Source organism: Mytilus galloprovincialis, chromosome 3 (assembly GCF_965363235.1).
Source record: "Mytilus galloprovincialis chromosome 3, xbMytGall1.hap1.1, whole genome shotgun sequence".
NCBI classification, from domain to species: domain Eukaryota; kingdom Metazoa; phylum Mollusca; class Bivalvia; order Mytilida; family Mytilidae; genus Mytilus; species Mytilus galloprovincialis.
Window position 1 is genome coordinate 74113553 of NC_134840.1, and position 23845 is coordinate 74137397.

Genomic DNA, 23845 nt, shown 5'->3' on the forward strand with positions numbered 1-23845 from the left:
AAACAAATTGCTATTTTAAAAAATAGGGGTCCATGCACTCGTTTTCAAATTAAATCAGTTTGAATGATAAAAATCAGTCGAAAAATGCATCTTTTCCCGATATGTCATAGTTTGACGTCGCGAAAATAACATTTTACGTTAGCAACGTCATTACCTTCCCTGTAACTGTATCGTATGCCCTTAACGTCGAACTATTGTACGGAAGCCGGTTATAGTGTCAGGGTGGAGTTTTATTCTTAAGTCGTTATAACGACTTAGCTAACTTGTTATAACAACTTAGCTAAGTTTTTAAAACGACTAAGCATATTTATCTTGTTATACCAACTTAGCTAACTTGTTTTAACGTTTAAGCTTACTCGTTTAAACACCTAAGCTAACTAGAAGGGTCTCTCTTCTATGGAAGCTTATAGGGGTCTTCCATATGTCTAACAAAATTATTTAGCACTGTACTTTAAGTGGACGTTTTTAAATACAATTATATGGCCAAATTTTGAAGCTATCGTTGCTCATAGATCAGAATAATATGAGGATGTTCTATACATCATTCCTAAAAAAGTACATTTAATTGATTTCGCATTTTCAAAACACTTATTTCCTATATTTCAACCGATCAGTTACAAAATTGACTGATACTTTCGTATTTTTTGTAAAAATGGCGCAAAATAGGAAATTGTAACGGTCACCACACACCTTTATTTTATAAGTAGAAGTCAAAATGCAACGTACATGTACATATACGGAGAAGATTTGTATTGTTTTCCAATTTATAAACAGAGTATGCGGTTGCAGTTCGGAAAACTTCAGGAACTGGCGAAATTTTCTATCGAACCAGCAACAAACAATTCCTGTCCACTTTGGTGTCAATATAGGAGTTCGAGTGCATGCGAATCTTACATTTAATATAGGGACCTATAGTTGTTAATTTCTGTGTCATTTATACTCTGTTGGAGAGTTGTTTCATTGGCAGTCACACCACATGTTCTTATTTTTAACCGGATTTTTGTGACAAAAATGTCGGTTATTGATTTGGGGATGTACGGCGGACAGTCGGTCGGGCGGGCGGCAACCAAATGCTGTCCGTGCATTTACTCATGAACCGTTCATCCAAAGCTTTTAAAATTTTAATATGTTGTTACTGACAACAAAATGAAGGTCAAGTTCAAGAATGACAATTTTGACTTTTACCGTTCAGGAGTTCTTGAAAGATTGAAAAATGGCTTTTCCAGTCGTGTCCGTGCATTTACGCATGAATTGTTCAACCAAAGCTCCCAAATTTCAATATGTTGTTACTGATGAAAAAATGGAGGTCAAGTTCAACAATGACGATTTGGACTTTTACCGTTCAGGAGTTATGGTTCTTGAAAGATTGAAAAATGGCGTTTCCAGTCGTGTCCGTGCATTTACACATGAACTGTTCAATCAAAGCTTCCCAAATTTTAATATGTTGTTACTGATGACATAATGGAGGTCAAGTTCAAGAATGACGATTTTGACTTTTACCGTTCAGGAGTTATGGTTCTTGAAAGATTGAAAAATGGCGTTTCCAGTCGTGTCCATGCATTTACTCATGAACTGTTCAACCAAAGCTTTTCAAATTTTGATATGTTGTTACTGATGACAAAATGGAGGTCAATTTCAATAATGTCGATTTTGACTTTTACCGTTCAGGAGTTATGGTTCTTGAAAGATAAAAAAAAAATGGCGTTTCCATTCATGTTGTTGCATTTACTCATGAACCATTCAACCTAAGCTCTTTCAAATTTTAATATGTTGATACTGATGACAGAATGCAGGTCAAATTTGATATTGACGTTTTTCACTTTCACCGTTCATCAGTTATGGTTCTTGTGATATTGCCAGGACACAAATAAATGTTAATAATCAGGTTTGCTGTCGTTGTGACAGCCTCTTGTTGTTTTGTAGTTCAAGATGCAGTTTACTTGATATAAAAATATAATTGATTCTGACGGAACAAAGAGCAAACATGTGAAAACGTTGATGCTCTCTTACAAATGTTTTATATATATGGCAATATTTGGACGTTGTCTGAAAACATAGAGTCAAAATAATTCCGAAAATGCACGAATCGTCTATATATTTCTACCCTTTGGAATACTCCAAACATTTGAATTGACTGTACAAATTTTATTTTACATTTATAGCTATTATAGCTGCATATGAGAAAAACACTCTCCCAATGGTCTACGATATAGTTTTCTATAGCTATAAGTGACATAAGTATAATTATTAGTGAATATTGGCTATGGAACTATAAACAACTTGCACACCAGGTGTAGTTTAAGCTAGCCATAAAAATCAGGTTTTACCCACCATTTTCTTCACAAAATGCATGTGCCAAGGCAGAAATATGACAGCTGTTTTCAATTGGACTTCCACTTTTTGAGTTTACCTTGCTCTTCGGTATTTCCAAAAAAAATTTACACATGGTAATTATATCAGAATAAAAGTATTTACACATGGTAATTATATCAGAATAAAAGTATTTACACATGGTAATTATATCAGAATAAAAGTATGTCTTATAGTTTTACGATAATGCATTTCTTCCATTGATCATTATTGTATTCATTCATAACATATCCTTTTCCATAATAGAACAATTTTTTTCAACAACATTATGCACAATTGGAACCAAGTTTACAAAATACAATTTGATCAAAAATATTTTCTCTTACAAAATAGCATTTAAGAGGGTAGTAATGCACTGTAACGTCAGGCGTCAAACAGTCGTTTTCGGAAACCGTTAGCGTCAAATAGAATAAAATTTTACCGTGATTCGTCAGAGGTCTCAAATATTTGTCGTTACCGTAATTTTTGGAAAAAAATAACGTGATTCGTCAAAATCATTCGTTTTTTATAGACTCAGAGAAAGTGTTCATTTTATCGTCATACAACAAAACTTCGCAAAAAAATCAAAAATTGATATTATGTCCATTCTATATACAAATGCTCAAATTTATAGATATTAGAGTTTTATTCCGCTAGATAAGAGATCACCATCGATTTTAAATTTAAACTATCAATTCTCTGCGTTCCGCCATTTTGTCGTCTTCCCCGATTAAAAATCACGATATGTCTATAAACCACAAAGGACCAAAACTACAGTAACCGATGTAGTCGTAATTGCGTGTCGATATCTTGTCAATCGTACGGTTGTTTTATCTGACAAACTAACTTGATACGGAAAATGTTCATATTTTTTTTTAATTACCATGGTCTGTTGTTTTTAAACTGTTAATATTGGAATTAGTTAAAAAGTCAAAGTTTAAATCATAAATAAGTGTTCCGTGAAAACTGTTTTCGTAAATCTAATTCGTTTATAATTCTTTAAAGTAATAAATTTTATTCAAATAAATTCGAATCTTCCCTCATCTGATCACCAGCATGACTAAAGGTATTACTCCCAAAGGTATTGTGAGGGGTGTGAGGTGACACGTCCAGGTATTCAAGCGATTTCCTGTCGGGCTTGCAAGTTCATGCATCGTTTCACTTCTGTAGGTATTGATCAGTGTACACGGCCGATAACTTTTAACTCTCCATTTTGAACTATCAGGTGTAAAATATACATCTCTGTCTTGCGTGTCCGAAAGTGATATGATATACTAGTCATTACTAAACTCAGACGCTTGTTTATAAATAACATTACTGGTGTAAAGAATATTATTTATAAAAATATAAATAATACCAAAAAAAAAAAGATTTGATAAAATAAAAATCTATTTACATTTTTTTTCCAAGGTTTAATTTGGGAAAATGTAATATATACTCGTTGTCAATAGTAAAGGACAGATTGGAACATACCAGAAATATTGATTTAAAAAAATGTACGCACTTGTCGACGATTCATTTCTACGCCTGGATAGAAAGTTACGGAGCTATAATAATATCGCAATTTAAAATATATACATGTATACATTGAACATAAGAAAGAAACATACATTTTGTGTAAATTGGGGTAACAGTTTTGTAAATAGACTAGTCCACGTATGCCAACAATATGTAATCATCGAATTCGATAGACTATTGTATACCAAAAGAAGAAGAAGAAAAAGAAGATGAAGAAGAAGAAGAGGACCAATTTGATTTAAATACAGGTCGATATAATAACTTGCTTCGGTTCATCGAAGTTATGAACATAGTAAAATCACAAATTTATATATCAATTAGATCGTTCTCCAATAAAGGAAGAAATTCGACATCATCACAATTGTTCCGACATTCATGTAAAACATATGCAACTGGACGTACGCTAATAAACCCCAAGGGATGTGAATATTTTCTAGGAAAACTTTTGAGTTTTAAAGTTTCAAATTGATTTCGGGATTTATTTTCTTTCTTGATATTCAATGACAGCAATTTAAAGAATAAACTGCTTGTCCGCTTTAGGGGTATTCTTGCCAGTTGAACAGACTTATAATTACGTTCAAAAATAGGGAAATTAAGATGACATTAAATTCGTTGTCTTTAAACATCGTTGGTCAAATAGCTTAAGTATTATTCGTTGTGAGAAGAAGACTATTTTAATATAAGGACGCTCCCGATTATGAATAAATTTGGTTGACGTTTTTCACACTTGAAAAGAAATTCTATTCGTAATTTTTCGATTCCATTCCAAGAGGATCCTTAAATTTCCTGTCAATTTTTTAAAACATCTTTTTTTTCAAATAGCTGAAGTATTCATGCATGCGTTGTGAGATTTAAAATATTTTGATGAGAACATTAATTTCTAAATAGGTAAATAAAGATCGCTTTGGATGGACTAAATTATATAATTGCAATCTGTTTGAAATATTAAAGGTTGGCGATTTTAATTTAAAAAAGTACAATTTTTAGTTCATACACTCGTGTTTAGAAGGCTTTTTTTATTTATAAATTTATTCAATTAAAATTATTCAGTATTTTATCGTTACAAAACTAATCAGAAGTCATAATTCATTTAAAAGTGAGCTTATGCAAAATATATAAAAATATACAACAGCTATCCAGTTATTGTGCGACCTTATTTCTCCCGTAAATTCATTTTAATTCTTTTTCTTACATTTCTGTGTCTATAACTATAACTGACTCCCGTATATCATTCATACGAAATGTTGTTTACGCCTGAAATGCTGAACCGTGACGCCTAGGTGTCACTGAATGAAGATCAAAAGATTAGAATTACATAATGCTAATCTTTTAATTACCTTGAGTTTAACTACGCATTCAGCATTCACTAAGTGTCACAAATTAATACACATTTAATTTCCACAGTACAAGCAAGTGAAAATGTTTTCTGGAATGAAGCAAAAAGTTCAGAATACAAACATGTATTTTTTAATACACTATCGATCGTGTCAGTTTCATATGTTTGTTTAAAGTATTTGAAGAAAAAAAATCGTAAAAATGTTCTATTGTATTATTTACTTTAATTACTAGAATTCGTATAAAAAATCCACACATGAATCCTACAATCTAATTTAAAAAGTTGCATACAATCCAGTCTAAAGTGAAACTTTAATAAAAAAAAATGCCCTCACGACATGAATGTGTCAGCGGTTTTTGTATTAATTGTAAACTATTATATGTATTTTTAGATACAATATATACTAAGTTTTTTTTTTAAATCCCTCGTAAATCTCAATGGCATTTGATGAAGAAGGTACTGAGTTTTATACTGCACTCGTTCTATTTGAGCAGTCAAAATGCGTTGACTGTATATTTCTATGTCATATACAGTCACTGACCCGATATCACTTTTCCTCATGAATATTTAAATAGAAGTTGCCGAAATAATATTTAATTATTCATACGACCTCTTCAACCTGTTCTTGTTTCCAATGCATACAACGATGCATGGAACGACTCAACCTTGTTTCTTTTTCAATTATTGGACAAACATATTTCATTTGTTAATATTTTTTGTTTGCAACCTATAAATTATTATGTTTTATGCTTATGGTTGATATTTTAGTCCTCAAACGATTTCGTTCACCATCGAGTGTTGTGTTTTATATTTCTCCGCGAGCATGATATGAGGCCTTTCTAAAGGGGATTTTCCCCAATATTTAAATCAAATAAATAACCTTAACACATTAAACAACAATTGAAAATGTTTTTTCTAGATTGCAGTATAGAGGATATATCAAGGATATAACAATAATAGGGCATTGACTTGACATATCAAGGATATAAGGATTCGGCCCGAAACGGGGAAATAGCTCGGCACAGCCTCGCATTTCCCCGTTTCTAAGCCTCATCCTTATATCGTTGATATGTCAAGTCAATGCCCTATTATTGTCTATATAAATAAACTGCAATTTTTAGCTCATGTGACAATTTTTGGGGAAAGACGGCTTCAAGCCGTCAATTCCCTAATGGGGTTGGCCAGAGTATCATTCCCTCGCGTCAATCATTTTGTTTTGATAGTTTGGGAACCCCCTCAAAATGTCATACTGAAATTGATGACAAGGAGAACAGATTGACTTTAAATACATTTTTTACACATTTCCCTTCTGTTTCTCGTGAAATTATCGTATATTGAGCTTTCCCTTACACTATATACGTTTCTTTTACAGTCCGGAAAAATCAGTATTACAAAATATTCTAAATATATCTAACCTAGTGACGTCATTGTTGGAATGCCACACAGGGATATCCTTTATTCATTATAAAAATCATTCACAGTATTTGTATACTAATTTAAAATCCGTATTTGTTAAATGTAAACCTAATGATGTTTGCTGTAGCGTAGATGATTCACACACCAACATGCAATGCTTTAATCTGAGGCTATAATCAGATAATTTGTAGGTCAACTTTCGCGGTAAACAATGTCAATGGGGATACATGAGATTGGGGAGAGAAACGATAGTTTTCATTGTTTCTGTAAAGTTCTGTTTTTAGAATCTTCCTCCAATTCAGGAGCACCTCCATTGATGAGTAATTATACACTAAAATCAAAGTAAATGTTTCTGAACACTTAAAATGTGACATTTAGTATATGATAAGTAGTCTTCTATATAAATTTTTTTTTGTGTACCAACATAATTATTGAAATGGTAAAAAAAAAATAAAAAAAATTAAATGTTGCTTTTTGTAGTTTATACCTATTGAGATTGGGGAGAGTAACTGCAGTTTTCATTCTTTCTGTAAAGTTATGTTTTTAGAATCTTTCTCCAATTAAGGAGCACCTCAATTGATGAGTAATTACCCACTAAAATGAAAGTTAATTTATCTGAACATTAAAAATGTCACATTAAGTATATATATGATAAGTAGTCATCAATTAAAAAATAATTTTGCGTACCAACATAATTATTGTAGTGGTCATTATTTTTTTCATTTTTTTTTTAAATATTGCTTTTTGTAGTTTAAAGCTATTTATTCATGAATTTTACAGATATATCAAAATGTGGGATCTGGAAACAAACTTCACACAGCTTATATCAATCATATTTGATTTTATAAGTACATGTATCCCTGTGATGAGAGTTGTAACTGGGAACTTTATCAATGGAAAATTAAAACTGAATAGATTTTTCAGTCCTCACTTTCTTGAGAATACTGTCACAAAAAATTGAGAATGGTCTTAGCCTGCCGTTCAGTTGTACATAATTAAAATTCTAAAATATATTGTAGTAGTTGTTAAATTCAATTGAATTTTAGATAATTAACTCCCAACTTTAATCAAATGTTTTGATTTAGAAGGTGCAGATCTCATTGGTCCAAATTGTCTCTATGATGAATTCTTGACTAAGGAAATGAAATAACAATAAACAACAATTAGTTTCATTATTGTTAGCCTTTCTATATGTTCTAGCTGTTCTTTTGCTCATTCTTTGTATGTAGACTATCAAAAGATACCCCCCTAAAAATTGAAACAATGGCCGTCTTTTCCCTCAGAGCTCTTCAGCTCTTTGATTAAACAATCACATGAAAACACCCCTTTTAAGCAATACTCCTACGTAACATTTGTAACACTTATTTAGTTAAAAAACACATATTTGATAAAAAATGTGAAACGTTCCAAAATGTATACTCTTTTCTTTTGAACGTACGACATAACTGCTCAGTAAAAACAAAAAGACATTACTGTTCAGTAGAAACCAAAAGACATTACTTGTTAATTGTTTGATAGTAGAGATTGGTCAATTTGTTATTGTTTAACGTCCAGTAATTTGTATTTCACAGATACATTTCCATTATAAGTTTACATGCAACTTATGAATACCACCCAATAGACGAACAATCTTGACTGCTGCTGGATAAGAGATAAGCGTGCAATAGTTGGTCTTATATCATGACTTACATCTACATATTGACAATGAGGGTCGGTTGAAAACAAAACTTTACGGCAAAAGAGATGATGTCAGCTTTCCAATTGTAAACTTTCCATTTCTAAGTAGCAAAATTCCAGCAGCACCTGCATACGTGGTATATATCTCCCAAATGGTACGATATTCCCGTGTTTTCATTTCCTATCATGATTTTCTAGATAGAGGGTTGCTGCTCACAAGGAAGCTATTAAACCAAGAGTCCCAAATGGTGACGTTGAAATCATCCCTTCGTAAATTTTACGGACGTCATCACGAGTTAACTGACCGTTATGGAATAACCGTTTTACAGATGATATCAGATATGTTCCTTACGTCGTAACTACAATCCCCTTCCCTTTCATGAATGTGACCTACCGAATTAGACTATTTACCGGATTTGTTATAACGTGAGCAACACGACGGGTGCCACATGTGGAGCAGTATCTGCTTACCCTTCCGGAGCACCTGAGATCACCCCTCGTTTTTGGTGTGGTTCGTGTTTCTTATTCTTTAGTTTTCTATGTTGTGTCACGTGTATTATTGTTCGTCTGTTTGTCTTTTTCATTTTTAGCCATAGCGTTGTCAGTTTATTTTCGATTTATGAGTTTGACTTCTGATATCTTTCGTCCCTCTTCTTCAATGATATACTCCTGTTTTTCAAGCAAAAAGGGAATTATTTCTGGAATATACTGTATATTGGGTTCTTTTCGCTGGGTGCAAATTTAAACCTATTTTCGCGGATATAACGAAATCACCAAAATAAATTCGGCCAATTTTAAACGGGACCTGCAAAAAATTTGATAAAAGTTTTGAATCCGCCAAAATGAAAATCGCAAAATTTTACAACAGCGAAAAAAAAACACGCTATACGGTACACCAACAGATGAGAAAAACGTGGGTTTTAACACACCAGCAGACATGTATGAAAAAAGTTGGCAGATAAAGATGTTGAACGTCAAGATTCGACACGAGGGACACATTCCACCAAAGGTCAACGCAATAGTTTGTTACTATTATTATTAATGTATATTGATAATGAAACTATAAACATCTGTTATATTAGTAAGAGGTTTATACTAGCTATAAAACCAGGTTTAACTAACCGTTTTCTTAAAAAAAAAAACGCCTGAACCAAGTCATCCTATTTGAATTTTCCTTGGAGCTCGATATTTATGTGATAAATCTGAATAAAATAAAATTGAGAAAAGAAATGGGGAATGTGTCAAAGTGACAACAACTCGACCATAGAGCAGACAACAGCCGAAGGCCACCATTGGGTCTTCAATGAAGCGAGAATTCCCGCACCCGTAGGTGTCCTTCAATTGGCCCCTAAAAAACTTGTATACTAGTACAGTGATTATGGACGACATACTAAACTCTATGGCACGCCTGAACCACTTTATGTAATCACATAAGCAACACGACGGGTGCCACATGTGGAGTAGGATCTGCTTACCCTTCCGGAGCACCTGAGATCACCCCTAGTTTTTGGTGGGGTTCGTGTTGTTTATTCTTAAGTTTTCTATGTTGTGTCATGTGTACTATTGTTTTTCTGTTTGTCTTTTTCATTTTTAGCCATGGCGTTGTCAATTTGTTTTAGATTTATGAGTTTGACTGTCCCTTTGGTATCTTTCGTCCCTCTTTTATTAATTAATCTTAGATTATCTCAGATAAACTAGGTTTATCTGAGATAATCCCGGTTTATCTCAGATAAACTAAGATTATCTCAGCTTAAGTCAAATTTGAAAAAATCCTAGTTTATCTCAAAAAATACATAAAATTCATTATCTGGAGAAAATCCCGGTTTATTTTAAAATATTAAGAAAATCTAAGTTTATCTGAACGATTTTCAGATAATCCTACTTTATCTCCAGATAATTAATTATCTGAATTTCAGATAATTCATTATCTCATTTTCCAGATAATGTAGGTTTAAATATACCAAAGAACAATGTAACGAGTGATATAATTGGACGACAATCGTTTGCCAGATACCGTCAGATAATTCATTATCTCAATTCCAGATAATTCATTATCTCATTTTGCAGATAATTTATATAAAAAAATACCGTCAGATAATTCATTATCTAATTTTGCAGATAATTTATATAAAAAATACCGTTAGATTTTTGTTGTGACTTGGATGGGGAATTGTCTCATTGGCACTCAAACCTCATTTTCTTATATCTATAGGGAACTGTACGTCCTTCAAAAAGGAATCATTGAGCAATTAAAGGTCACGACATGACACATATAAAACAATTATTATACACTAAAAACTAACTTAAAACAAAAAAATCTGAACAACAAATATTTAAGACATAAACCAACGACAACCACTATACTACAGGCACATAAAATATTTGGCTGGGTTTAACATGTTTGTGAGCGCTTAATCTTCCTCTAATCTGAGACAATGGTGTAACAGCACAACATAAAAACATAATGCCAATTTATTTTGTATATTTTTCACTCCAGGTGTAAAACAAATGAATTTGTTGACAAACTTTTACAGAGTCCAAATTATAATACTTTAACAGTTGGCATTTATACTTCTTTATTTTGTCCATTGTTGAAGACTGAGTGTTGCCCTATATATATATTTCGTTTAGTTTTCTTTGTCGTTCGGTTCTTATTCAAGTATACTCGCATGTCATTTATCAATATGCATTTACACATGTATAAGTGTAAGTACAGCAATTTGTTATTCTATTATTCATTAAAAGTGGACATCGATATGAGAAGACTACTATAAATCGGACGTTGTTTTTGGCAATACATGACGGCACATTGTCATTGGTCGTCGATTTGAGTATCAAACAATTGGACGTCGAATTTAAAAGAATTTAATCACCACTCTGTATATCTAACAACACTTTGTATATCTACAATCACTCTGTATATCTATCACCACGCTATATATACCCCGTGACACCCCTAATTATTTTTCTATAGAGGCTATGAAAAAAAAAATCCCATTTTTTCATATTTTTTTTTTAAATAGTGCCACTCGATACCTTGCGCAAAAGATGCGCCTGTTTCTCCTCTACAAGACCTAAATAGTCATACCCGGTGACTTCCCTCATTGTTTTTCTCAAGAAGCAATAAAATAGGCCAAGAAAATAGCGCCAATCGATTCCTTGCGCAAAAGATGTTGTTCAATAGTCTAATATGAAGTTGGGCTATTGGAAGTATTCCGTTTAGGATGATGATAGTAACATCTGCTACACAAGTTGGTAATGAGAGTATAAGCTTAGAGGTAGTTTTTTCTAGAATTTTTCGATTAATTCTAGTGAATTTGTTTTCGTAGTGTTAGCTCTTATCCATAGATAAGTACTAGAGATACGTAACACGAATGATTGAATGACACATGAAATGGTTGAATGACACATGAAATGATTGAATGACACATGAAATGATTGAATGACACATGAAATGACCGAATGACACATGCAATTTTAATCTTAAGTTAGTTTAAAAAGTATTTATTAATGAAAATTTTTACAAGATTAAGTATTACAATATGTTATATGAAGTTTTAATCTTAATTAGCATAAATTGGTGACTTTTAAACATTGATTTATAAATAGTATTGTGTATTAAAAATGATTTATTAAAGCAGGAAAGTACATAAAATGTTATTATAATTTTGTGGATACATCTGTTCCTGATTGCATATATACGATTGCCCAATGTGTTCAATCTGGACTACCAAAGTTGGGCTCTCATTTGTAAAATAAATTAAAACTCACTGACACTCCATGAATTTACATGTATTTCATTTAACAGTAAAAAAAATATTTTAAGTAATAATTTTCCAGAAAGTCTTAAAACCGCCCAGGACCTCCTGATTGCACTGAGTATGAAAGGTTTTCTTAGAACAAAAATAAAAATACAAGCTGCAAAAAAATAGATCTAATTCAATGCAAAATGTGGCGATCAAGCACCCGTGTTAACAGCGTTTGTTTAATGGTTAACAATGCACTGGGCACGTGTCGTTAAATAACAAACTAATAAACAATATAATAGAGTTGTAAGGTAATAAATATTTCAGGTATTGGGTATTTGTCATCATCATGATTAGATTATCTAATTAACAAAAAACACTTAAAACTGTATATTTCAATTTACTAATAAAATACAAAATGTAAGTACAAAACGTACTAAAATGTAACATTAAGCAATAAAATGTATGATACCATATTTCACTGTTTTAATAGAGAAAATTACGGAAAGAAAAATGGAACGTGATATCTTTATTAATTAAGATTATAACTTTCTAAAAGGAAACCCTTTAGGACTTCTAAATAGTGTATTTCATCTGTGCTAAACTTATTTCAACATTAAAGTTATTTGTCCTAGTTAATTGTGCGGATGTCAGATTTATGTAACATATTTCGCTATCTTCATAAGGAAAAATACGGATATTACATTCAAATTCTCTTAAAAGAAACTCTCAAGACAACTTCCCTCTGATCTTCATTAATATCGATATACAATGTACCTGTAATACATGTACATCCTAAATAAATCAATTGTTATTTTTTTTATAAAATTTAGAAAAATTAAACGTTCTAAAACGTTTCCCGTAAGATTCTTATCTTTCATTATTCTGTCTGTATAGATGCACCATGGTCTCTATATCTTATCCCTTATGACCATGAAATTATCTTCCAATGTGTCGTGACTTTCTATTGGCTCCTTTTTTTCAGATAATCAATTTTCTCAGAATTTTCAGATAATCCCGGATTTTCTCAGATAATCCCGGTTTATCTCAGATAAACTAGGATTATCTCAGCTTAATTCAAATTCGAGAAAATTCTAGTTTATCTGAGAAAATATAGAAAATTCATTATCTGGAGAAAATCCCTGTTTATCTGAAAATTCTGAGATAAACCCGCATTATCTGGAAAAAATCGAGATAATCCCGGTTTATCTGAGCTTCATGTAAAAAAGTGAGATAATCCTAGTTTATCTGAGAAAATCCTGGTTTATCTGAGATAATCTAGGATTATCTATAAAAGTGGTTCAGGCGTGCCATAAAACTCCGAATTATACACAAGAAACTAAAATTAAAAATCATACTAGACTAACAAAGACCAGAGGCTACTGACTTGGGACAAGCGCAACATTGCGGCGGAGTTAAACATGTTTAAGAAAACTCAACCCTCCCCCTATACCTCTAGCCAATGTAGAAAAGTAAACGCATAACAATACGCACATTAAAATTCATTTCAAGAAAAGTATGCATGTTAGTAATACGATAATCATGCATTTTATCCATTAATTAGAATAGTATTCACATACATGTTTAACACCTACTTTTCAATAAGTAAAAAACTTTTACTTTTCAACTACAATATGTATCAAAGAAACTTTATTTGCAAAATACTATTTGATTAGAAATATTTTCTATTACCAACTAAGATTAATATCTCTTAAAAATTTCATTTAACTTTGATTTTGTATGAAGATTATTTGTACCAAATTTTGGGGGTCTTATTGAACATATCATCGAGGAATCTTTTTAATCAGACAAATATACAGCAAAACATGCCCTTTTTTCTAAAATCATGACAATTTTATAAAAGTGATATATTTTTAAAAAATTGTTATACTATTTTGTGCTAACTTGTATAAATAAGATGATTCCAAATTTCTTTACAAAAATCCGCCTGTGTTTTTCTTTTACACAAAGGATAGAAATGTCAAAGTAACCAAAAAATAGAGTTAATGTGTAAAATTTCGACACAATTTATCTCTTAAAGTAGCACATGAAGGTATAATTCATGGTGTATCTGAACGGGTAGTCAAAAAGAGCTTGTATGCAAATTTTTGTTAAAAATTTACCTAGGGATATACGTTAGATAGATAGCGATTGATTTTGTCAGTTTTTATGGAGTTTTGAATTTGCATTTGAATTCGGTATTATTGTTAAAAACATTATCCTTTTTAAAGACATGCTTTTGTCAGCAGTTTCTGTATTTATTTTAAACTTTTACCCGCATTTTTAGATAAAGTACAAGTGCTTTATTAAAATCCCACTTAAATTTCAAGGTCAATTAACGAACAAGTAACTAAGCTATGAATAAACTGCAAATTTTAGCTCATGTGACCAACTTTTAATAACCACATCAGTTCACCGCTTTTGAACAGTACCTTTACGTATTAGGTGTAAGACTTATTTAGTTGGGGGAGTTCGCTTCTCAGTTTGAAAGTAATTAACTATTCAAAACACAAGTTTATTTAGATAGGGGATTAATAAAGGAATCCCATAGCGGTCAGATTTATGATATTGGTGTTTTTTCAGTTTGTTTCTGCCATTTGGATAATATAAGCTAATGATATATTTCTTTATAATTTATTTACTTTCAAAGCGCTTTTCTGGATTAACCTTCAAAGCACTGATCATTGATTTATTATGGGGGCACGGTTTTTTTTCAGTGAATCGTATATTTCGAGAACATAATTTATTGAAGAACGAAATAGAAAAATATGTAATGAGATCTGTTACCATTATAGTCTTCACCTAGTAATTAGTTCTAAATCAATTGGACCGTGCTGAATAAAGGATCAGTGCATACAAATGTAAGAAATCAAAACAGGAAACTTAATCCGGATGCTGCTAGACATTATTGATGATGTAATAAACAAAAGTCAGAATGTAACCAAAGAAACAAATGCACGGTCAATCCTGTCGAACGTAAAATTAATGTTAAAGCAACATGAACATATAGAAATACAAAGGTACCTACCAACAAAGAAAAAAACTGCATCAATATTAATCATATAGTTATAAGATGGAAACTTTCCTCTAGAACTTATAAATATTAAACAAAATCAAGAACTATTAATTCCTTTACTGTCTTAAAATATAATGAACATTACTTAATCAACTTCAATAAAATTCACAATATCAATTTTACTGCACAATATGCGCATTTCGATAATCATTGTCTTATCAGTGACACTCGAGTCCAAAACATTTGAAAGTCCAAACCGAATTCAAACATTTTAGAGTTGGTAAAATCAAAAAGGACCAAAAGTAACTCAAAAACCTGGACAAGGGATCAAAGCGAAACGAATTGGTTGTCTTTAACAGACCTCGTCCTCGATCAAACCAGCTATCTACCAGATTCTATAGATATAAGAAGATGTGGTATGAGTGTCAAAAGGACAACCCTCCATCCAAATCATTTTTTTTTTTATTTGTCAAAGTCAACCATTATAGGTCAAAGGACGGCCTTCAATACGGAGCTTTTGGCCCGCAACGAACATCAAGTTATGAAGGGCCCCAAAAATGATTAGTGTAAAACCATTCAAACAGGAAAGCCAACGGTCTAATCTATATAAAAAACGAGAAACTAGAAACACTTATGAACCACATCTACAAACAACAACTATTGAACAGCAGGTTCCTACGTCAGTATATAGCTGGCCGTAAAGTACATTGAAATATAAACAGAAGTTAAAGTACAGTCTTGAAACCCATTAAGTTCCTACACATAAATGTTGATACTAATTTCCACACGCTCTGATTGATCGGCCCACGTCTAGGGCATACAAAAAACAGGATGCAATAAAAGGGGAGATTCTGTCGTTCAGTAATATTTGTTGACAGACAGATCATGATGAAGGTCATTGTCATTTTTGCAGTCGTTATGCTGACCTGTTCCGAAGTTTTAGGGGGTAAGTATTAGAATCTTACAATGCATACCTTAATGAATCGTTATGACTAAATTCCGAGTGTTTCAAAACCAATGAAAGCGAAAGCCATGTACAATGTTATGAAATGATTTGAATGTTACTACTTAAATATTACTACTCGTCTATTTTCACAAATTTTATAATTTCAGGTGGTCTTTTTAAACGTAAACACAACACCAGACGAGTTCTCAAGACAGACGACATCAAACGTGTTCAACGTACAGAAAACACCAGACGTGAACTCCAGACAGCCAACACCAGACATGAACTCCAGACAGATAATATAGCAAAGCGTATAGTTTGCATACCCTCCGATTGCGAGTCATTTACATGTGAACCGATAAACGAATGTGACGGTGTCATAAAAAGGAATGGTGGCTTTTGCGGATGTTGTGATATTTGTGTGATACAACTCGGTAAGTTGAAATATATTTTTTTCATAATGTAGTACAAACAAAAGTCTATGAAGTGATCTTCCAAATACTGAAATTTTTGTCGATATTTTTTTAGCTAAAATCCTCTGGCAGAAAGCATTTTGATAACTGATGATTGTTACAATTAAAATGATCAAGCTTACAATTTGCCATTAAATATTCATCATTATATTTTTTTTCCAAAAGGCAGTTACTGAGGAGATAAAAAAAAAACTAACTAACAACATTTTGCAAAAATGCTTGACAAATTTCTCTCAAATCGCATGCAAAACAAGTGAATTCTGAGGCCAAAATACTACAAATTTCGCATAGCAAATTGTTGGGATATTTTTTATACAAAATGACTTCATTTTGACTCCTTAAGTATGCATCATTTGTGTTGTAATGTCAGTTTTTTAATAACTCTTAACAGTTTTTTATGATTTACTTTGGCCTAAACACAAGATCCAGAAAGTTTTTGTGTCTAGCGTTTCAATATGATCATAAGCATTTTTTGGTTACAAAACATTTTGGATCCTATGTTGCGGCCATTAGTTTCCTCAAGTTGTTATGTCCAAAAAATGCATAACGTACCTTGACCTATAATTGTTTACTTTAATACATTGTTATTTGGATGGAGAGTTGTCTCATTGGCACTCACACCACATCTTCCTATACCTATAAATTATCGTATTTTGACTATTCATTGAAAATGTGATGACTTTGAAGTCAAGAATATACTCTTGTATAGACGGGTTTTTTTTTTATAAGAAAGAAGTAAGACTTTTGAAAAAGATCCATTTAAGATGTTCAACCAGATTATGGCTATTTTGAAAGTTTTTGATAAAATTGAAATTTAAGGCCATATTTGCCTAAAGTAAACCTTCCTCGCCAAAAAAAAAATACTGCACGATACCAGAATAATGTAATATAGGATCTTTAAATTTTTTTTTTTAGTGACCTATATAATTGTCTTATATGTTCCGTTACTTTTAATTTGTTTCAAGATGTAGTTTAAAAAAACGTACATATACCATATGTTAACTATTTTATTTATCATGTCTGTTTAGTTCACGCATCATGTTTTACAAATGTTTCTTTTAAAGATGAAGGAGATACATGTCTGGACGTGCACCCACTTGGATTCATTCCTACATCAGAATGTGGACCTAGTCTTCACTGTGATAACGGAAGATGTGTATCGGGTAGGTTAATTACCGTTATTAGTTCAACAACTATTTACCAACATCATCCACAAAATATTTAAACCTTCTAAAAAAAATAAGGCCGCAATGATAGACAATATATTACTAATATTCAAAAAGAGCGGCGAAAGATACCAAAGGGACATTCAAACTCATAAGTCGAAAATCAAATAATAAACTAACAACGCCATGGAAAAAACAGGAAAAAAATCAAAAGACAAACAAATGTATGTCAAACACAATATAGAAAACCAAAGACTTAGCAACACGAACCTCCAAAAAAACCAAACGCGGGGTATCTTTAATTCAAGGTTTGACAATAACAACCACAATTAAACCAACAGAAAGGTTATGGACCAAAAGATCCGGTTAATTTGATTTCCTTACTGGTGCTATTATATGTATTGTTTTAAATTTACAGACACCCACCATATCCAGCCACTATGCCTAACGGTCTGTAACTTTGCTAAATGTGAGCCGATTAGTCATTGTGATGGGAAAATCATACCAAAGGGTACCGATTGTAATTGTTGTGATATATGCGAATCTACACATGGTGAGTGTCTTGCAATGTATTTTTTCACATTGTCACTGAGAATATCAATATTTCTGAATAATTTGATTTTGGATATAACGCGTCTTCTGATTGGCTGACGTTGTTTGTTTATCAGCTCATAGACATAATTTTGGCATGTGACCGTGACGTCATCAACGTTTTTTTTTAGGTTTACTACGGTTGAAAATAGAATTTGGAATTAAATTATAAGAAAAGACTGCAATATTTTTTCTGTCTATTCAAAATAACATAAAAAATGTGGTGCACACTTTAAAATAACCCACTACGCGGGTTATTCAGTGCACCACATTTTTAATGTTATTTCTTCATAGACAGAAACAAAGTTATAGCCATCCTTAAATGTAATGTTATTTATGCAAGAAATTATAATATCTTAACTGGTACATACATAGCTATTTATAATATTTTGTGTTTAATATAAAAAAAAAAAAAAAAAAAAAAAAAAAAACAAGACGTGTTGTCATTGCCAATGAGACAACTCTTTACAAGAGAACAAATCTCACAGAAAATATAGGTCACCCCACAGCCTTCAATAATGAGCAAAACCTTTACCGCATAGTCAGCCATAAAATGCCCCGAATTCGTTATGACAAATGTTAAACATTTCAAACGAGAAAACTGACGGCCAAATTTATGTACAAACGAATTAACGAACAACAAATGCCTAACAAAGTAAAACAACGAAAATCACTGAATTACAGGCCCCAGACTTAGGACAGGCACATACATGCAGAATGTGGTTAAGCATGTTAGCGGGTTTCCAACCCTCCCCTAACCTGGGACAATGTTGTAACAGTACAACATAAGAAAAAAATCAGTTGAAAAAGGATAAACTCATCAGTTGGATACAAATAGAAATACATCTAACAAAAAAACATAGTGAACGTGGCCGGGTACTTGTACATCGCAACAACAAAAAGTATATTTTTGAATGCATTATTTGAAAGAAAACATATTAACATTTTCTACGTTTCGTAAATAAATAATTTGTTTGTGCTTGACCGTTTTATTTCAAATGATAAATGACATTATGAAGTAATAATGGTGTTACGATCTTACTCTCATTGTCGACAAATATCTGACTGAATTTTAATTTTTTTTAACGTCATACATCATTTGAATTATTATTTTCTAGCTAACGATAAAGAATTGTGCTTTGTTCTATTGGTACATGGAACCCTTACATCACACTGCAAACCTGGTTTTATTTGTGTGAACAATATGTGTGAGCCTGGTAAGTTAACACGATTCCTATACTAGGAGCGTATATGTCGTACTCCACATTCGATCGATAAAAAATATTATATCATGTGTTTCACGATTTTTATGATTTTTTATAATACACCCGTCTAAAAATATTTCGCCTTGATTCGGCAGTATATAATCTGTTTCAGGGAACTCCGTCCCTTTTCAAACGTTCTGGATCCGCCATTGTATATCATCTATATACAGTGCTTCGGAAAAGAAGACAGCTCCTGTCACTCAAACGACATCTATTGTGCTTTGTACGCGACAGACATGCCAGTTATGTTGGACATCACAAGCCATAACTGTCTCTTTCTTCAAATCGTAAGAATTAGACAGCGGGTGGTACCTGTTCAGCGAATCGTGTGACGAGTTTAAACTTGATAAAACCACATTTAGTTTTAGCCTTTAAATATTCACTTGACGTGTACGTAGAACAAAGGTATTTCACGTTTAAGTTTGAATAACACTATATTTCGAAATAAACTTAATTTTACACACTCAGAGAAATTCATACTAATAAAGCGGATAGACTGCAAGGCGAATATGTCAATTTTTTTTTATTAATTTACGGAGATTAGAATAGGTACTTTTTGTTGTCATGGTTTCTTTGCCTCGGGGGTACCTATATCCGGTGTTGATGGTACCCAGTGATTATCTATAATCAGTAATGTAACTGATATGAATCATTCCTTTTTGCTAAAACATAGATGTGTTGCAATTTGCAGTACACTTTGTTTTAAACCTCATTAATTCAAGAATAACAGCATATAAGAATTACCGATAACAGAACAGGAATTTTTCAATCAACATTATCATACTGCTTTTAGACAATAATGTATTCTGATTAAAATGAATTATCAAATCTTTGAATTAAAGAGGCAATTTTCAGCACACCAATAGCAATACGCAGTACAACACAAGCAATATCTGATGTAAGAGGATACAGGCTGTCTTTTTTACACAATAAAAACTTATTTGGATTTTAAATTTAATGTTTCTGAATGTCACGAATTACTTGCATGAACCATTGAAATTTGTCTCCCCGAGTATTAGATATTCAATTATCGTTTTGTTCAAATGTACTTGTTTTGGTCTTTTAAAGTTTGTGAGTTAGAATTAAAACAAAGACACAAAGGATTTGTGGGTGGACCAACTATTAACTGTGACAGTGACGGGACGTTTGCCCCAACACAATGTGAAGGAGCATTTCTAGGATCAGAGTATGTATATAAAAAGTGTCTGTGGTAAGACTCGGTTACATATACATGACCCTATGCTACTTCCGAAGCAATATTGTAGGCTCTCCGAACTTTCCCGAAATTCTGCGTTTAACACCCGTGCCATCAGCCGAACGTACCAGTGACACATTTTTGAAAATCTTTTTTTAAAGCGGGGATATTATTATTAACAATAAATAAATATAGTTATATGTAAACAAGATTCTTTTTTTAATTTTGATTGAAATGTGTAATTTTCGTGACGAACAAACCAAATGACATAAAGAAAAATAAAACGTAACATAACTCAGATAACATTGATTGTGCATTTTGATAAAGGTCGAATATATTCCTATAAGTAAATAAGACATTCTTAGCAATTTGGATCTTATGATTAATTTTATTTTTACTTAACTCCTGGACATCTCTTTATCGGAAAAAATGTTGATTGTAACGTTTTATTATTTTACTTTCTAACTTAAAATTATAATATGGTGTTTTCAAATTCCTAACCGGTGCATGAACCTATAGCAAGCAGTGAGTCACATCAAAACGATACAACATAAAACCAGATGTAAAGAAGGTATGTACAAGGTACATTCATAAATCGTAAAGAATATAAAGTAATCTACAGATGTCAACATAAGTGGAAAGTAACATTTTGATCTATATTTATAGGTGTTACTGTGTTATGAAGGACGGATCTGAAATACCGAACTATGCAGAAACAGACAACACTACAGATATGAACTGTAGTAAGCTCAATTACTTTATTATGTAACCATGATAACGTACATTGGGTGTATCATGCAAAGTAAAAGAAACTATATTTTGTGGAGTGTTAATGAATCGACGAGTTTTCTTAAATATTGATGTGACAGTTCCTTCGTAACTTAGAAAAAAGAAACAACAACCGTTTTTTCTCTTTCTCAGCCAAGTAGACTGTAATTTTATCTGCTTGTGAAAAAAACCCAACTCGTGCTGCATCGTATAAGGCTTAGTGTTTAAGATATGTAAAAGCATGCTGCATTGTACCAATTCTAATATAAATATAAGTAATGTTCAGTATTGGTGGTCATACGCTTACTTCTAAATCAAGGAAGCAATGCACGATCTGTTCCGATATGGTGTATGAATGTTAACATCAGTATCCCATAATATCATTTATTCACTAATTTATTTCGAAGAAATGTAGAAGAGCCAGAGAAAGAATTGTGATATATTCGAATGATAAAAGGAAACAATCCTTAAGTTAATTGCAAAAACATAAAGGCATAATATCATTTTTTGTAGAATGTGCACGTGACAAGGCAGAATATGAGAAGACCAAAATGGTAGGGAAAATGTTTTCCTGCTCAAAAAATGGAAACTATGAACCTATACAATGTACTGGTTCTGTATGTTACTGTGTTGATGAAAATGGTAATCAAAAAGGCGACAACGGCGTGCCTATAGGCGACACTGATAGTTTGAATTGTTGGTACGTATTATACTTTATATTGACTTCATTGTACTGTGTCACGGGGGAGATGGGAGTGCCCTATAAATATACAAGGTGATATGACGTGCCGCTAGAATAGGTCTGGAAAAATATCCGAGATATATATGATAAGGTCAATAAAGTTCCCATAACTTTCTTTGTGTTCCGGGCTGTGTTTTTATCAACCAATTGTTTTTCTCTTTCGACACTTTGATATTCCAGTCTTACATTACACACCAAATGAAACTTGATTAAAAACTTTGCAGAATCTCGGATTTCATATCAAATGCCTATTTGCTGTCTTTGTTTATAATGGAAACAGTTCTCCAATTTGAAAACATGATATTGAACAATAAGTTACATTTAAGACATAAATTTAACTAGTGTTATCTAACCCCAGCACCAAAACAGAAATAAATACAATAATGTTTCTTGTACATTTTTTTTTTTAAACTTTTTTTGATAATGGTTTGGTTTTTTTATTTCAGAGAAAGAGGATGACCATGACGAGGAACTACCATTCTAAGTTAACTTAGATTTACAAGATATAACAATAATATCAATATTTGTGTACATATACTATTGTAGATAATATAATATATAATAATATATTGATAGATTGCAACAAAAAATGCATACTTTACTTACATTGTATATTTATTGTACGCGCATAGGTATGTGCATTAGAACAGTGAAATATATACTAGAACGTAACACTAAACAAAATATACATTAATTAGATAATCGAGATTTTTTTAAATCAGTTTACTAACTGCATATTCAAAAACATTTTTTCTCAATTTATAGATAGTCTATCGTACTAATAAAATATTATCGACTTGTTGTCTTCGATGTTGTATTTATTTGTTTTACGTCAGGGCTAAATGTGGTAAGTACCTCGCCAAAGTGATCAATGCATATCCAAGTTTTTAAATTGATCCTAATTAATCTTTATAAATTGAAAATTTACATATATCATTCATCGAAATAGAACTGATGCCTCACATTTTGGAACATTCAAAACATAGGAACAAGCGGCTTACTTTGGACCTTTCACATAGCATTGTTAACAAACAATGTAAATGCGCACTAAATGTCGGATGAAACCACCTTACTATTTAATCCTTCTTTGAAAAATCGTAATGAATTTTATTTGTTTTTTCATTTTCTTACAATTTAATTTTGATAGCAGTGGATCATATACTTAATAATTAACCGACAAGCATCCTACAAATTGGCAGTACTTAGTGATGTAAGCATATTTTCTTGATACATCCCTATTCAAAGGATCAACATGTTCCAGTCATCAGAAAGAGTCACCATTTATAAAGCTTTTCTCAACAAAAGTTTCTTCCATATCATATTTTTATTGATTTTGTCAGTGTTTGGCAGTAGCCCACCCCTTAAAGAAAAGGATTCTTCTCTCTCGAGTTGCATTCTTTAGTAATTTTTAACTCCTAATAAATTGGTCCTAATCCCTATCTTCTTCGTAAAACAGTAATTGTAAATCCCACTGAGCAATCATGAGCACAATCGATAATTCTTGTCTTTCACTTTTGTCAATGTGCTTTGTCTATATGGCTTTTTGTGCCTCTTTATTACATATCTGTTTGTTTTTATAGTGATTATGATTATAACTCAATATTGACTCCTGTATCCTTATTTTTGACATTTTTTTACTTA

At 31.9% G+C, this 23845-nt stretch overlaps 1 protein-coding gene across 1 annotated transcript; it reads left to right on the forward strand.

The window, feature by feature from the left end:
• The first annotated feature begins 15976 nt into the window (after positions 1–15976).
• Positions 15977–22804, forward strand: LOC143066797 (uncharacterized). The gene is made up of 9 exons (XM_076239605.1): positions 15977–16004; positions 16172–16438; positions 17542–17640; positions 18062–18196; positions 19353–19451; positions 20568–20685; positions 21361–21437; positions 21976–22162; positions 22651–22804. Coding segments are annotated over exons 1-9 (1011 nt in total). The 3' UTR covers positions 22652–22804.
• The last annotated feature ends 1041 nt before the right edge of the window (positions 22805–23845 follow it).